The sequence below is a fragment of the Geotrypetes seraphini genome, chromosome 8 (assembly GCF_902459505.1).
Source record: "Geotrypetes seraphini chromosome 8, aGeoSer1.1, whole genome shotgun sequence".
NCBI classification, from domain to species: domain Eukaryota; kingdom Metazoa; phylum Chordata; class Amphibia; order Gymnophiona; family Dermophiidae; genus Geotrypetes; species Geotrypetes seraphini.
The window spans coordinates 110,184,642-110,199,379 of record NC_047091.1 but is presented as its reverse complement, the minus strand read 5'-3'; the positions used below and the strand labels follow the sequence as shown (position 1 = coordinate 110,199,379).

Genomic DNA, 14,738 nt, shown 5'->3' with positions numbered 1-14,738 from the left:
TATCTCTCTCCCATTACCTTCTGGTGCTTTGCACCACGGATGTGTGCAGTGTATGCATCTGCTCCTGTGCAAGCAATATCGCAAAGCTCACAGCGAAGTTGGCTCTGTATCCCACGAGGGCCAGTTGTCAGCTGGTTCCCTGTCTTCAGGGCAGCTTCTTTCTTTTTGTGTTTCTGTCCCTCTAAATGTTCACGATAAGTCTACAAATAGAGCGAAATACATCCACACAACTTACAATTCTATGAAACATATTAGTAAACATCAAACCTTCAAAAGAGAATTATCTGGGTTGGCTTGACGATTCAGTGGTCATTTTCTTAGATGAAAGTATTATTTCTTCTAAACTAAACAAACCTAACATTTTTGGAGGGGTGGGGGTTAGGGGAATGGCAGGTTTTTTTTTTCTATCTTTAGACTTCCAACTTAGTAAGAACCAGGGCTTGGGACCTGAGCAACTATCCACAGATTTTACAGCCTATTGAATTCTGCAGTCAGGGGCCCTAAAGTGGCCAATAGTTAGTGGTGTAGTATAATAACTAATTCTCTCACTCAGGAGTTGCGATTACTACCACCACAGCATTCCCAGCTAGCCTGAGCAGAAGAGGCATCTAACACTGCATTTTAAAAAGAAAATTTTAGAGAGATTATATCCTTACCTTGATAATATATTTTCCTGCAGATAGGTGAGACATTCTAAACATGTGATTTATCTCCCAATGGCCGCGTGTCATATGCAGAAGGAATCCACTCCAGATTTTTTCTGCGACTCTCCTCTACTTCACTGGGAACTCTAGCACCACCTGCAGTTAGCACCCAAGCACAAAGAGCTCCAGCACAGAACATAAAGTAGGGTCACCAATGGGGACATTCCCAAGAATCAATTGTTCTGCTCTAAAAGGAGCATTAGAATAATTAACAGCCAACAGCAGCAACCACAGCAGCCAACCACAGCAGCAAAGGAGCTCAGAAAGTACCCCCTGCACTTTGAACATATTTACAGAATTATTCAAGGCCAAAAAGGGCTGGCTGACATCCAAGAAACAAACTTGGAGAAGCAGAAACAGAGTGCCCGCCAAAACAAAATGGAAAAGAAGGAACCACTGTCACACTGTCAGAGCGCGCTTTTGAACATGACATGCGTGACACAAAATGTCGCCAAAGCAGCTTTAATGCCTAAGGCAGCTGTGTCACCCACCTTGGGGGGGGAAAGGTACATTTTGCTACCTGCACTATCAAAAATCCACCCTGGGCTGAACCAAAGCTGCTGACACTTCCTTGCCATAAAATTCCAGCATGGCATAGCTCTAGCAAAAGTCAGAGCACTCAGAAGAATTAAAATGCTCCAAGACCAGAATGCACATAGCAGGATACCAGAGGAAGGTAGCAAGTATACACCACAAAACCAGAAAAAAGAAGTGGCCGGAGTCGATGGACAGAACAAAAAGACCTCCCGTAAAGATCTGGCAAAGCCACAAATTCTAATAGGCACAAGCTCATGAGAGTATTCCCAGGTTCCCAAAATCCCAGAGGGATCCACAGATCCAACACACAGTCCCTGATTTCCCATCCCAGGAAACATTGCACTTGTAAAGAAGGGGTCAGCAAGCAAATCATCCGCACCCGGATCCCGCAGATCAGGGTCAAGCAGCGCAAGCATCATGGCCGGGTGAGTCTAGGACATATCCAAAAGAGTAATGTCCCTAAGAGATGCCATGTACACGGATTGGGACTGCGCAGGGGGAAAAACACAGTGGTCCAAAATCCAGAGCGCAAAAACTTCAAAAATGGTGAAATGTGGCGAAACTGAACTTTCTGAGGCTGCACAGGGTCAGCAGCTTGGATGGATGGAATTACCAGCCGTGCTGAGCCACAAAAACACGAAGGCCGCCCCGCCAGGCTAGCTGAATGTTTGGTCACCTGCTTCAGCAGGGAAGGGGCTAAGCTGGACACTGCGGGCCCCACCCCCACCTGCACACACGGTGCAAAAACGCTCTAAAAGCTACAAAATTGCGCAGTCCTGGCAAGAATCCACAAGAGAGCCCAAGGACTCCATCCCAGCAAGTTTCAAGGCACATTTTGCAGATTTGAAGAAGCAGGGAGCTTTCGAAATTAAAATCGCTAAAAATCCAAGATGGCCACTGTCACAAAATTTGTGCCAAAATTGCAATATTTTTCACATTTCCCAAACTTTAAAAATGGTGATTTTAGGTTTTTTTCAGGAGAGGAAACAAAGAGGAATAATCAGAAACACTCAAAACCCCACTTTTCACACCTCCTCCAAGGTCTCTCACAGGGTGTCAGCTTGTGTACTCACCATAACCCAACAGGATCAGTTAGAAGTGCTAGAAGTCTGCATTCAGCTCTCACATAATAGCTAGAGGAGAAGAATCACTGCCACAAAGCTGGGAATGTTTCTACAAAGCTGATCTTTGAGCTGCCAGTCAGTTTCCAATGTCTGCCTATACTTTCGACCTTGCGGACCATCAGATGCAGCCGGCACCCTGCGAGACACTGCTGAGCCTCCAACAGCCTCAGCACCCAACAGCCTGCGCTCAACTCCTGATTAACAGAAGGTGAGACCACCTAAGGGACAGCCCTAAGCTCTGGAGAAAACTATGCAGGCTGGCTAACCGTTACCCACAAAGGGCTCAACCTGTCAGCTACTGACCGAAGTCTGTGAATTCTCAAGCAGGCAGAGCTTTAAAATTGTTCTAAGCACTAAATTACCCAAAAAGGGGACAAAATTACATTGAATTAAAACAATAAAATGGGAAGAGCAGAACACACACAACTGCATCCATGTGTGCAGAAAGAAAAAACTGTAGAGGGCACTAAACTGATCAGTTAAGTACTATAGAGGCAGAATGAAAAATCCAGAGTGGATTCCTTCTGAAACCATGCGACTAAAGGGAGACAGCCCTATTGTCAAGAAAGCACAGTTACTTACCGTAACAGGTGTTATCCAGGGACAGCAGGCAGATATTCTTGACTGATGGGTGACGGCACCGACGGAGCCCCGGTACGGACAATTTTAGAGTGATTGCACTCTAAGAACTTGGAAAGTTCTAGTAGGCTGCACGCGCAAGTGCCTTCCCGCCCGACATAGGCGCGCGGTCCCCAGTTAGGATAAGCCAGCTAAGAAGCCAACCCGGGGAGGTGGGTGGGACACAAGAATATCTGCCTGCTGTCCCTGGATAACACCTGTTACGGTAAGTAACTGTGCTTTATCCCAGGACAAGCAGGCAGCATATTCTTGACTGATGGGTGACCTCCAAGCTAACAAAAAGAGGGATGGAGGGAAGGTTGGCCATTAGGAAAACAAATTTTGCAAAACAGATTGGCCGAAGTGTCCATCCCGTCTGGAGAATGCATCCAGACAATAATGAGATGTAAAAGTATGAACTGAGGACCAAGTGGCAGCCTTGCAGATTTTCTCAATAGGAGTGGAACGGAGGAAAGCTACAGATGCTGCCATAGCTCGGACTCTATGGGCCGTGACAGAACCTTCCAGTGTCAGTCCGATCTGAGCATAACAGAATGAAATGCACACTGCCAGCCAATTAGACAACGTACGTTTAGAAACAGGACGTCCCAATTTATTCGGATCAAAGGACAGAAAGAGTTGGGGAGCTGATCTGTGGGGTTTCGTACGCTCTAAATAGTAAGCTAGAGCCCTCTTACAGTCCAAAGTATGCAGAGTCTGTTCCCCAGAATGAGAGTGAGGCTTCGGAAAGAAGACAGACAGAACAATGGATTGGTTGAGATGGAATTCAGAGACAACCTTAGGGAGAAACTTTGGATGTGTACGCAGAACCACCTTGTCATGATGAAAGACCGTAAAAGGTGGATCTGCAACTAGTGCATGTAGCTCACTGACCCTCCTGGCAGAGGTAAGAGCAATAAGGAAAAGTACTTTCCAAGTGAGAAACTTGAAAGAAGTGGTAGCCAAAGGTTCAAATGGAGGCTTCATTAAGGCGGAAAGAACCACATTGAGATCCCAGATAACAGGAGGGGCTTTAAGAGGTGGTTTTACATTGAAAAGACCCCGCATGAACCTGGACGCCAGGGGATGAGCTGAGAGAAGTTTTCCATGAACCGGCTCATGAAAAGCAGCAATGGCACTGAGGTGGACTCTGATGGAAGTAGACTTAAGGCCAGAGTCAGACAAAGAAAGCAGATAATCCAACAATGTCTCCACTGCCAGGGATGTGGGATCGAGATGATGAAGAAGACACCAGGAAGAAAATCGTGTCCACTTCTGATGGTAACATTGCAAAGTGGCTGGTTTCCTGGAGGCATCTAGAATGGAACGAACGGGCTGAGACAAAAGAGTATCATGAGAAGTCAGCCCGAGAGATACCAAGCTGTCAGGTGCAGAGACTGGAGGTTGGGATGTAGAAGGGTCTCCTGATGCTGTGTAAGCAGAGAAGGAAACAGTGGAAGAAGAAAAGGTTCCCTGGAACTGAGTTGAAGTAGAAGGGAGAACCAATGTTGCCTGGGCCACCGTGGAGCAATCAGAATCATGGTGGCTCGTTCCCTCTTGAGCTTGAACAAGGTTCTCAACATGAGAGGCAGAGGAGGGAAAGCGTACAGGAACAGATTGGACCAGTCGAGGAGAAATGCATCCGCTGCCAGACGGTGAGGAGAGTAAAGTCTGGAGCAAAAAAGGGGCAGCTGGTGATTGTGAGGAGCTGCAAAAAGGTCTATCTGAGGAGTGCCCCATTGAACGAAGATGGACTGTAGAGTGGAAGGATCGAGTGTCCACTCGTGAGGCTGGAGAATTCTGCTGAGCTTGTCCCCTAAGGAATTCTTTTCTCCCTGAATGTAGATAGCTTTCAGGAATAGATGGTGATCTATGGCCCAAGTCCAGATCTTCTGGGCTTCCTGGCACAAGAGGCGAGAGCCTGTCCCACCCTGTTTGTTGATGTAGTACATCGGAACTTGATTGTCTGTGCACAGCAGGACTACTTGAGGAAAGAGAAGATGTTGGAAGGCCTTGAGGGCATAAAACATCGCTCTGAGTTCCAGGAAATTGATGTGATGCTTCATTTCCTGAGCTGTCCAAAGTCCTTGAGTTTGGAACTCGTTCAAATGAGCTCCCCAGGCGTAAGGGGAGGCATCGGTGGTGATGATAAGTTGATGAGGAGGTAGATGGAAGAGAAGACCTCTGGAGAGATTTGAGGATATCAACCACCATTGTAGAGACTGACGAAGAGATAATGTCACAGATATGTGACGTGAGCAAGGATCCATCGCTTGGGACCACTGGGTAGCTAGGGTCCATTGAGGAGTGCGCAGGTGAAGATGTGCGAAGGGTGTGACATGAACTGTGGAGGCCATGTGACCCAAGAGTATCATCATTTGCTTGGCAGAGATGGAATGTTGTGGAAGCACCTGCTGACATAGAGATTGAAGTGTTTGAAGACGGTTGGATGGCAGAAACGCTCTCATGAGGACTGTGTCCAAGACAGCTCCGATGAATTGAAGTCTCTGAGAGGGGATGAGATGAGATTTGGGTAGATTGATCTCGAACCCCAGAAGTTGAAGAAACAGGACGGTTTGGTTGGTGGCCAGGAGAACAGTCTGAGATGAATTGGCCTTGATTAACCAGTCGTCCAGGTAAGGAAAGACCTGAAGGTGGTGAGAGCGTAGAAAGGCAGCCACCACAATCAGACATTTGGTTAACACTCTTGGAGAGGAGGCAAGACCGAAGGGCAGCACCTTGTATTGGTAATGACAACAATTGATCATGAAGCGTAGGTACTGTCTGGAGACCAGATTGACCGGTATATGAGTGTATGCTTCTTTGAGATCGAGGGAACACAGCCAGTCGCCTTGATTGAGAAGAGGGTAAAGAGTGGCCAGAGAAAGCATTCTGAATTTCTCTTTGACCAAGCATTTGTTTAGATCGCGAAGATCTAGGATGGGTCTGAGATCTCCTGTCTCAGGAGTAGAATCCTTGCCCCTTTTGATCTAGAGGAACTTCCTCTATGGCGTTCAGAAGGAGGAGGGATTGAACCTCTTGAAGAAGAAGGGAAGACTGAGGAGTGTTCAAAGCAGACTCTTTTGGTAGACCTTGGGCAGGAAGAGTCTGAAAGTTGAGAGAGTAGCCGTGGTGGATGATGTTGAGGACCCACTGGTCCGATGTGATGGTTTCCCAACGGCTTATGAAATGAGTAAGGCGTCCTCCTATAGGCAGCGAAAGATGGGCAGATGGAGGGATACTGGCTATGTCCTGGAGAACCAAGTCAAAAGGGTTGTGAAGGTTTTTGTGGAGGAGGAGGCTTCACCTGTTGTTGCTGCTGTGCAGGTCTAGTGTTTTGCCTTTGTTGTTGCCTCTGACGCCTGGGTTGTTGAGCTGCCGGTGGCAAAGGACGAGCCACAAATCGACGCTGGTAGGCCGATTGCTGACGAAAAGGCCTGGTAGGTGGGGTCTTCTTTTTTGTTTTGAGGAGAGTATCCCACCTAGTCTCATGAGCCGAAAGCTTTTGAGTAGTGGAGTCCATGGATTCTCCAAACAGCTCATCCCCCAGGCAAGGTGCATTAGCTAGTCGATAGTTCTGACATTCTGAGCCATGCCAGTCGGCGCATGGCCACCGACATAGCTGTGGCCAGAGAGGTCAGCTCAAAGGTGTCATAGATCGACCTGACCATGAACTTTCGAAGTTGTAAGAGCGATGAAGTAGTTTGGCGAAAGGCAGATTTTTTACGGTCAGGGAGGTACTTCTCAAAAGCAGTCAGATTTTGTATGAGATGCTTGAGATAGAATGAGAAGTGGAAAGCGTAATTCCCTGACCTGTTGGCTAACATCGCATTCTGGTACAACCTCTTGCCAAATTTGTCCATGGCTTTACCTTCTCTGCCAGGAGGGACTGAGGCGTATACACTAGCTCCTGTGGATTTCTTTAGAGTGGATTCCACTAATAGAGACTCATGTGGGAGCTGTGGTTAGTCAAACCCAGGAATTGGGATGACTTTATATAAGGAGTCTAACTTGCGGGGGGCTCCAGGTATGGTCAAAGGTGTCTCTAAATTCTTGTAAAACGTCTCTCTCAAGATGTCATGGAGAGGTAATTTGAGATATTCCCTTGGAGGTTGGTCAAAATCCAGTGCATCAAGAAAAGCTTTGGATTTCTTTGACTCAAGCCTCCAAGGGAATAGAGAGAGAGTCACACATCTCTTTTAAGAAAGATGAGAAAGAGGTTACATCTGGTCTAGAGGATGGGTCTAAAGCCGAAGGATCCTCATCACCAGATGAACATTCCCCTTCAGAGAGAAGAGGGTCCTCTGAGTCACCCCACAGATCAGGATCTCGAACCTGAAAACTGAGGTCTCGAGATTCCGGTGTGGAGGGTTCCAGGTGTCGGGTTTTGCGTGCCGACTTACCTGACCTCATAGACACAGTACCGGGAGACATTAAGGGCTGCATCGGTGCCGAAGTCTGAACAGCCTGGTGTTGAGCTCTCGGTTCCGGTGCTAGGACTGGCATGGAGACCGAGGAAGCAGAATGAAGCGGTATCGACAAAGTGGATGCCGAAAGAAGGGGCTGATCCACCGTCGGTACCGGTGGCTCAGACCGGACCGGGACCGGAAGGCTCGGCGCCAACAGTGCAGGAAGGATTTGTTGCAACTGTTCCTTAAGCTGCATCTGCAGGACGGCGGCAATGCGCTCGTTCAATGAAGGCACCGGTACCGCTTTTTTCTTCTGCGGTACCTTGGGTGCCGCTCTACACTCCGAAGAGGAACCCGATGTCGAGGGGCTTACCTCAATCGGAGCGGAGCGCTTCCGCGGGCGCCTCGAGGTCGGCAGGATTGGGCTCGCTGCCACTGAGACCGGAGGACGCTCCAGCGGGGAAGGCTTCTTAGCCGGCTTACCTGACGGATGCGACGCCGGCGCGATGTCACGCGGTGTCGACGAGGCAGGTGCCGACTGTGTCGGGGTCGAAGTGGGGACCGGTGCCGCCGAATCCGACATCTCGGTACCAAACAATAACCGCTGTTGAATTTGGCGGTTTTTAAGAGTTCTCTTTTTCAGAGTGGCACAGCGGGTGCAGGTGGACGCCTGATAGTCAGGGCCGAGGCACTGTAAGCAACAGTTGTGCGGGTCGGTGAGAGAAATAGGCCTCGCGCACCGCTGGCACTTTTTAAAACCGGGTTGGGGGGGCATGAAGGTAAAAACGGCTTCTGCCAAATCGAAGGCCGAGGCCTCGATGGTGGCAGCAGGCCCCGCCGGGGCAAACCCGAAAAATTGAGAAAAAAAGAAAAGAAAATTATTTTCAGATTTTTTTTTTTTTTTTTAAAAGAAAATAAGTAAAGAAAAATATATAGAAAAAGTTTACGCGAGCGGGAAGGCGTTAGGAAAAAATTTTCAACAGCCGTTGAAAGTTGCATCTTCTTAGCTCCGCGGAAACTAAGAAACTGGGGACCGCGCGCCTATGTCAGGCGGGAAGGCACTCGCGCGTGCGCGGTGCGGCCTACCAGAACTTTCCAAGTTCTTAGAGTGCAATCACTCTAAAATTGTCCGTACCGGGGCTCCGTCGGTGCCGTCACCCATCAGTCAAGAATATGCTGCCTGCTTGTCCTGGGATAATGTCTCACCTGTTGCACTGGAATATCTATGTAAAAGAAATCCACTCTGGAATTTTTCTGTGACCCCCTACTTCACCGGGAGCTTTACTGCCACCTGCAGTTTTTCTCTTCTGCACACAAGCCAGAAGGAGTGCTTCTGTTCTGCTCTCTCTTTTTTCTTATTTTATTTGGTGTTTTTAAGTGCTCGCAGCTTATCACCTTTAGTGTCAGCTCTGCCTGCGAGAGAAGCAGCAGACTGAGGTCTGCAGCCGACAGGCCAATCTCCCTGGTGGTACCTGTTAGCCAGCTTACCAAGTATTTTGGAGCTAGGGGTCATCCCCACTTATTTTCCCTCACCTTCTGCTTAGCACATAGGGAACAGGGCCTTGACAAGTGGTTTCTTTGCAGAAAGCACACTTCATAAATCTGGCTATGTCTGGATGAGACGCCAGCATAGCTCTTCAGTCCTGAGCCCTGAAACAAGAGAGCCCTGCAATTTATACCTGAAGGGAAGCCACAGTGTGTACCAGGTCTGCTGATGGATACATCTGTACCCTTCGGAAAGAAATCAAATGAAAAAGGGGAGAAAGACAGACTTCTGAGGCTTTCCTCCTCCTAAAAAAAACTGGCAATGGAATCCAAGACCCAAGATATCTTTTGCTCAGCTGTATGCCAGATCCCCAACAGATCAGGAGCTCATTTTGCCAGACCAGCCAAGGAGAATGCATCACCATATGCTAGAGGCATAGAAATACTGAAGATTAAGCTTGCATAGTGTCATTGTGCTTGTTGCAGGTTTCCGGGTCTTGTTGTGAGACCCGGAAACCTGCAACAAGCACACACACATGCCCTTATGTCTTTTTTTTTTTTAAATCTTTATTCGTTTTCATATCTTACAACAAGTGTGTAATATTCAATCAAAAATAAATTTTACAAATCACTTGTTCGGTCTGGAAAGGGTTACAAAGCCATTTTTAAAGATCTGGGACTCCCTCAAAAGACAGAGAGCCATTATATCTAAATTATGTCATCTTTTTTTTAATAAGTCACCTACGTTGGAAGGATTCATAGATACCTATTTTGAGACTAATTTCTAATTATCCTTCACAAGAGCATGGGCTACTAGTGAACAGAACTGGGATTGAGGATTCCTAGCACTTCATTCCCACCTTGTACATACATGTGGCTCATCCACTAGCAGGCTGACCCTGCAGTTTTACTTCTTTTTAAAAGGATTACTATACCTGTGCTATTTGTTTCACAGCACCTCTCCTCCAGTTGGCATGAGTTAACCATCCTCACTTTCATCTAAAAGTTTTGGATACTTATGCATCCCACTTTTAAAAATCACATTCAATATGAGAAGCATATCAAAAATGTAAGTTGGGGGGGGCGCCACTGATCTGCCATTTTTTGTTAATTTCATTGCTCAAAGTTAGCTCTGGAGTCACAAATCTCATTCTCTCAAAACCTGATCTAGGATTTCTTGTGTGTGCATGTTTGGTGGGATGGAAGGAGGAACACTGATAATCTGAGAGTGTATAACATAAAAGGTAGTGTAGTAGATAAAGTTTCTGACCTGGGGACCAGCACAGCTGATCTTGCAGATGTCACAATAGTGAAGCTGAGGTTGCTTGGGAGGCCCTTTTGGTTTCAGCTGCTTGTTTGGAAATGGTGGTTTCTTGTTGAAGCTATTGCCAGGGGTGGTGCTAGTGCTGGTCCCATTCCCTGTGCTGCTCCATGATGAAGCTACAGCTGGCTTCTGTTGCCCAGCAGATGGTGGTGGTTGCTGTTGTGGCTGCTGTTGTTGCTGCTGCTGCTGTTGTTGTGGCTGCTGTGGCGGCTGCTGTTGTGGTGGCTGCTGTGGCAACGGTGGTGGTGGCTGCTGCTGTGGTGGCGGTGGCTGCTGCGGCTGCTGTGGCGGCGGCTGATGGTAATATGTGCTGGCTGTTGAGTAAGCCGTGGCATCATAACTAGAGTAACTTGACCCTGGGAGGTAGAAGAAAAAAAAATGTTTGCATGATATAGAATGCAAAAGGAATTCTCTCTCATTCACTTCCAAAATGCTTTCCTTACCCGAGTAGGATGCAGGAGTGGAGCTGTAGGAAGAATTGGAAGTGTAAGAAGAAACCGAGGCTGCAGAAGAATTCTGCTGTGCAGTTGTCACTGCTGGATACACATTGTAACTTGATGACGTGGAACTTGTAGTTTGCACTGGCTTTATAGGTGTGACCTGTCGCTGGGGTTGGGGCTGGGACTGGGGTTGGGGCTGGGACTGGGGCTGAGGCTGACTGTATGTACTTCCAGACTGACCATAACCTCCTTTTGTACCTGGAAAAAAAAAACAAAGTTTATGATAATTCCTGCAGCAGCAGTATTTCAATAAAGGAAAAACAATTAGGAAATTAGATCTTACATGCTATTTTTCTTTCCTTGAATCCCCCCCACACCAGTCCAGTAAGCTCTTCTGTCCTAGATGAAGACTGATAACCATTTGCTTAATGCACATGTGTCAAACAACAAGGCCCATGGGCTGAATCCGGCCCACCTGGCTGTTTTATGCGGCCCGCAGTGACTGTGCGCGTGACACTACACTCACACACCAACCACCTCCCCGCTGCTGAAATTTAAAATCTTCAGGCAGCCAACACAAAGCCAGCCTCTCGCCCTCTGCCAGCACTAACACCTGCCCTGGAAGTATTCTTTCTGCAGTGTCCTGCCTACGTGGGAAGAGGAAGTGCTGCAGAAAGAACACTTCCAGAGCAGGTTGATGGCGGGGAGGCTGGCTTTGAGTCAGGTGTCCAAAGACTTTAAATTTCAGCACCGGGAGGTGATAGGTGGAGGGAGTCGAGAACTAGGATCTGTCGATCCAGCTGAGAGGGGAGGGCTGGGGTTGGGAATGAGGGAAGGACAGATGCTGCATGGGCTGGGGGTTAGGAAGGGAGGGAAAGCACAGTTACTTACCGTAACAGGTGTTATCCAGGGACAGCAGGCAGATATTCTTGACTGATGAGTGACGGCACCGACGGAGCCCCGGTACGGACAATTTTAGAGTGATTGCACTCTAAGAACTTGGAAAGTTCTAGCAGGCCGCACCACGCACGCGCGAGTACCTTCCCGCCCGACGGAGGCGCGCGGTCCCCAGTTAGGATAAGCCAGCTAAGAAGCCAACCCGGGGAGGTGGGTGGGACGCAAGAATCTGGATAACACCTGTTACGGTAAGTAACTGTGCTTTATCCCAGGACAAGCAGGCAGCATATTCTTGACTGATGGGTGACCTCCAAGCTAACAAAAAGAGGGATGGAGGGAAGGTTGGCCATTAGGAAAACAAATTTTGCAAGACAGATTGGCCGAAGTGTCCATCCCATCTGGAGAAAGCATCCAGACAATAATGAGATGTAAAAGTATGAACTGAGGACCAAGTAGCAGCCTTGCAGATTTCCTCAATAGGAGTGGAACGGAGGAAAGCCACAGATGCTGCCATAGCTCAAACTCTATGGGCCGTGACAGAACCTTCCAGTGTCAGTCCGGTCTGAGCATAACAGAATAAAATGCACGCTGCAAGCCAATTGGACAACATACGTTTAGAAACAGGACGTCCCAAGTTATTCGGATCAAAGGACAGAAAGAGTTGGGAAGATGATCTATGGGGCTTAGTACGGTCTAAATAATAAGCTAAAGTCCGCTTACAGTCCAAAGTATGCAGAGCCTGTTCTCCAGAATGAGAATGAGGTTTCGGAAAGAAGACAGGCAGAACAATGGATTGGTTGAGATGGAATTCAGAGACAACCTTAGGGAGAAACTTTGGATGAGTACGAAGAACCACCTTGTCATGATGAAAGACTGTAAAAGGTGGATCCGCAACTAGTGCATGTAGCTCACTGACCCTCCTGGCAGAGGTAAGAGCAATAAGGAAGACCACTTTCCAAGTGAGGAACTTGAAAGAAGCTGTAGCCAAAGGTTCAAACGGAGGCTTCATTAAGGCGGAGAGAACCACATTGAGATCCCAGACTACAGGAGGAGCTTTAAGAGGTGGTTTCACATTGAAAAGACCCCGCATGAATCTGGAAACCAAAGGATGAGCTGAAAGGAGTTTTCCATGAACTGGCTCATGAAAAGCAGCAATAGCACTGAAGTGGACTCTGATGGAAGTAGACTTGAGACCAGAGTCAGACAAAGAAAGAAGATAATCCAACAAGGTCTCCACTGCAAGGGAAGTGGGATCATGATGATGATGAAGAAGACACCAGGAAGAAAATCTTGTCCACTTCTGATGGTAACATTGCAGAGTGGCCAGTTTCCTGGAGGCATCCAGAATAGAACGAACGGGCTGAGACAAAAGAGTATCATGTGAAGTCAGCCCGAGAGATACCAAGCTGTCAGGTGCAGAGACTGGAGGTTGGGATGCAGAAGGGTCTGCTGATGCTGTGTAAGCAGAGAAGGAAACAGTGGAAGAAGAATAGGCTCCCTGGAACTGAGTTGAAGTAGAAGGGAGAACCAATGTTGCCTGGGCCATCGTGGAGCGATGAGAATCATGGTGGCCTGTTCCCTCTTGAGCTTGAACAAGGTTCGTAACATGAGAGGCAGCGGAGGGAAAGCATACAGGAACAGATTGGACCAATCGAGGAGAAATGCATCTGCTGCCAGACGGTGAGGAGAGTAGAGTCTGGAGCAGAAGAGGGGCAGCTGGTGATTGTGAGGAGCTGCAAAGAGGTCTATCTGAGGAGTGCCCCACTGAGCGAAGATGGACTGTAGAGTTAAAGGATCGAGAGTCCACTCGTGAGGCTGGAGAATTCTGCTGAGATTGTCCGCTAAGGAATTCTGTTCTCCCTGAATGTAGATAGCTTTCAGGAATAATTGGTGATCTGTGGCCCAAGCCCAAATTTTCTGGGCTTCCTGGCACAAGAGGCGAGAGCCTGTTCCACCCTGTTTGTTGATGTAGTACATCGCAACTTGATTGTCTGTGCACAGCAGTAGGACTTGAGGAAAGAGAAGATGTTGGAAGGCCTTGAGGGCATAAAACATTGCTCTGAGTTCTAGGAAATTGATGTGATGCGTCTTTTCCTGGGCTGTCCAAAGGCCTTGAGTTTGGAACTCGTTCAAATGAGCTCCCCAGGCATAAGGGGAGGCGTCGGAGGTGATGACAAGTTGATGAGGAGGTAGATGGAACAGAAGACCTCTGGAGAGATTTGAGGATATCAACCACCATTGTAGAGATTGACGAAGAGACGATATCACAAATATGTGTCGTGAGCAAGGATCCGTCGCTTGGGACCACTGGGTAGCTAGGGTCCATTGAGAAGTGCGCAGGTGAAGACGTGCGAAGGGTGTGACATGAACTGTTGAGGCCATGTGACCCAAAAGTATCATCATTTGCTTGGCAGGGATGTAACGTTGTGGCAGCACCTGCTGAAAGAGAGATTGAAGAGTGTGAAGATGGTTGGATGGCAGGAACGCTCTCATGAGGACTGTGTCCAGCACCGCTCCAATGAATTGAAGTCTCTGAGTGGGGATGAGATGAGATTTGGGTAGATTGATCTCGAACCCCAGAAGTTGTAGAAACAAGATGGTTTGGTTGGTGGCCAGGAGCACTGTCTGAGAGGAAGTGGCCTTGATTAACCAATCGTCCAGGTAAGGAAAGACCTGAAGGTGGTGAGAGCGTAGAAAGGCAGCCACCACAATCAGACATTTGGTGAACACTCTTGGAGAGGAGGCAAGACCGAAGGGCAGCACCTTGTATTGGTAATGACAATGATTGATCATGAAGCGGAGGTACTGTCTGGAGGCCAGATTGACCGGTATGTGAGTATATGCCTCTTTGAGATCGAGGGAGCATAGCCAGTCGTCTTGAGTGAGAAGAGGGTAAAGAGTGGCTAAAGAGAGCATCCTGAATTTCTCTTTGACCAAGCATTTGTTGAGATCGCGAAGATCTAGGATGGGTCTGAGATCTCCTGTTTTTTGGGGGACCAGAAAATAACGGGAGTAGAATCCCTGCCCCTTTTGATCTAGAGGAACTTCCTCTATGGCGTTCAGAAGGAGGAGGGATTGAACCTCTTGAAGAAGGAGGGAAGACTGAGGAGTGTTCAAAGCAGACTCTTTTGGCAGACTTTGGGTAGGAAGAGTCTGAAAGTTGAGAGAATAGCCGTGGCGGATGATGTTGAGGACCCACT

General features: G+C 48.0%; 1 protein-coding gene across 2 annotated transcripts in view; it reads right to left on the bottom strand.

Annotated features, from left to right (window-relative positions):
- Positions 1–14,738, bottom strand: part of ZFR2 (zinc finger RNA binding protein 2) — a 353,820-nt gene that overhangs the window by 242,512 nt on the left and 96,570 nt on the right. For both annotated transcript variants that reach the window (XM_033954204.1, XM_033954205.1), the window contains exons 4-6: positions 10,645–10,899; positions 10,148–10,557; positions 18–200 (exon numbers count right to left, since the gene is read on the bottom strand). In XM_033954204.1, the coding sequence (XP_033810095.1) occupies positions 18–200; positions 10,148–10,557; positions 10,645–10,899 (848 nt within the window). The remainder of the gene's footprint in view (positions 1–17; positions 201–10,147; positions 10,558–10,644; positions 10,900–14,738) is intronic.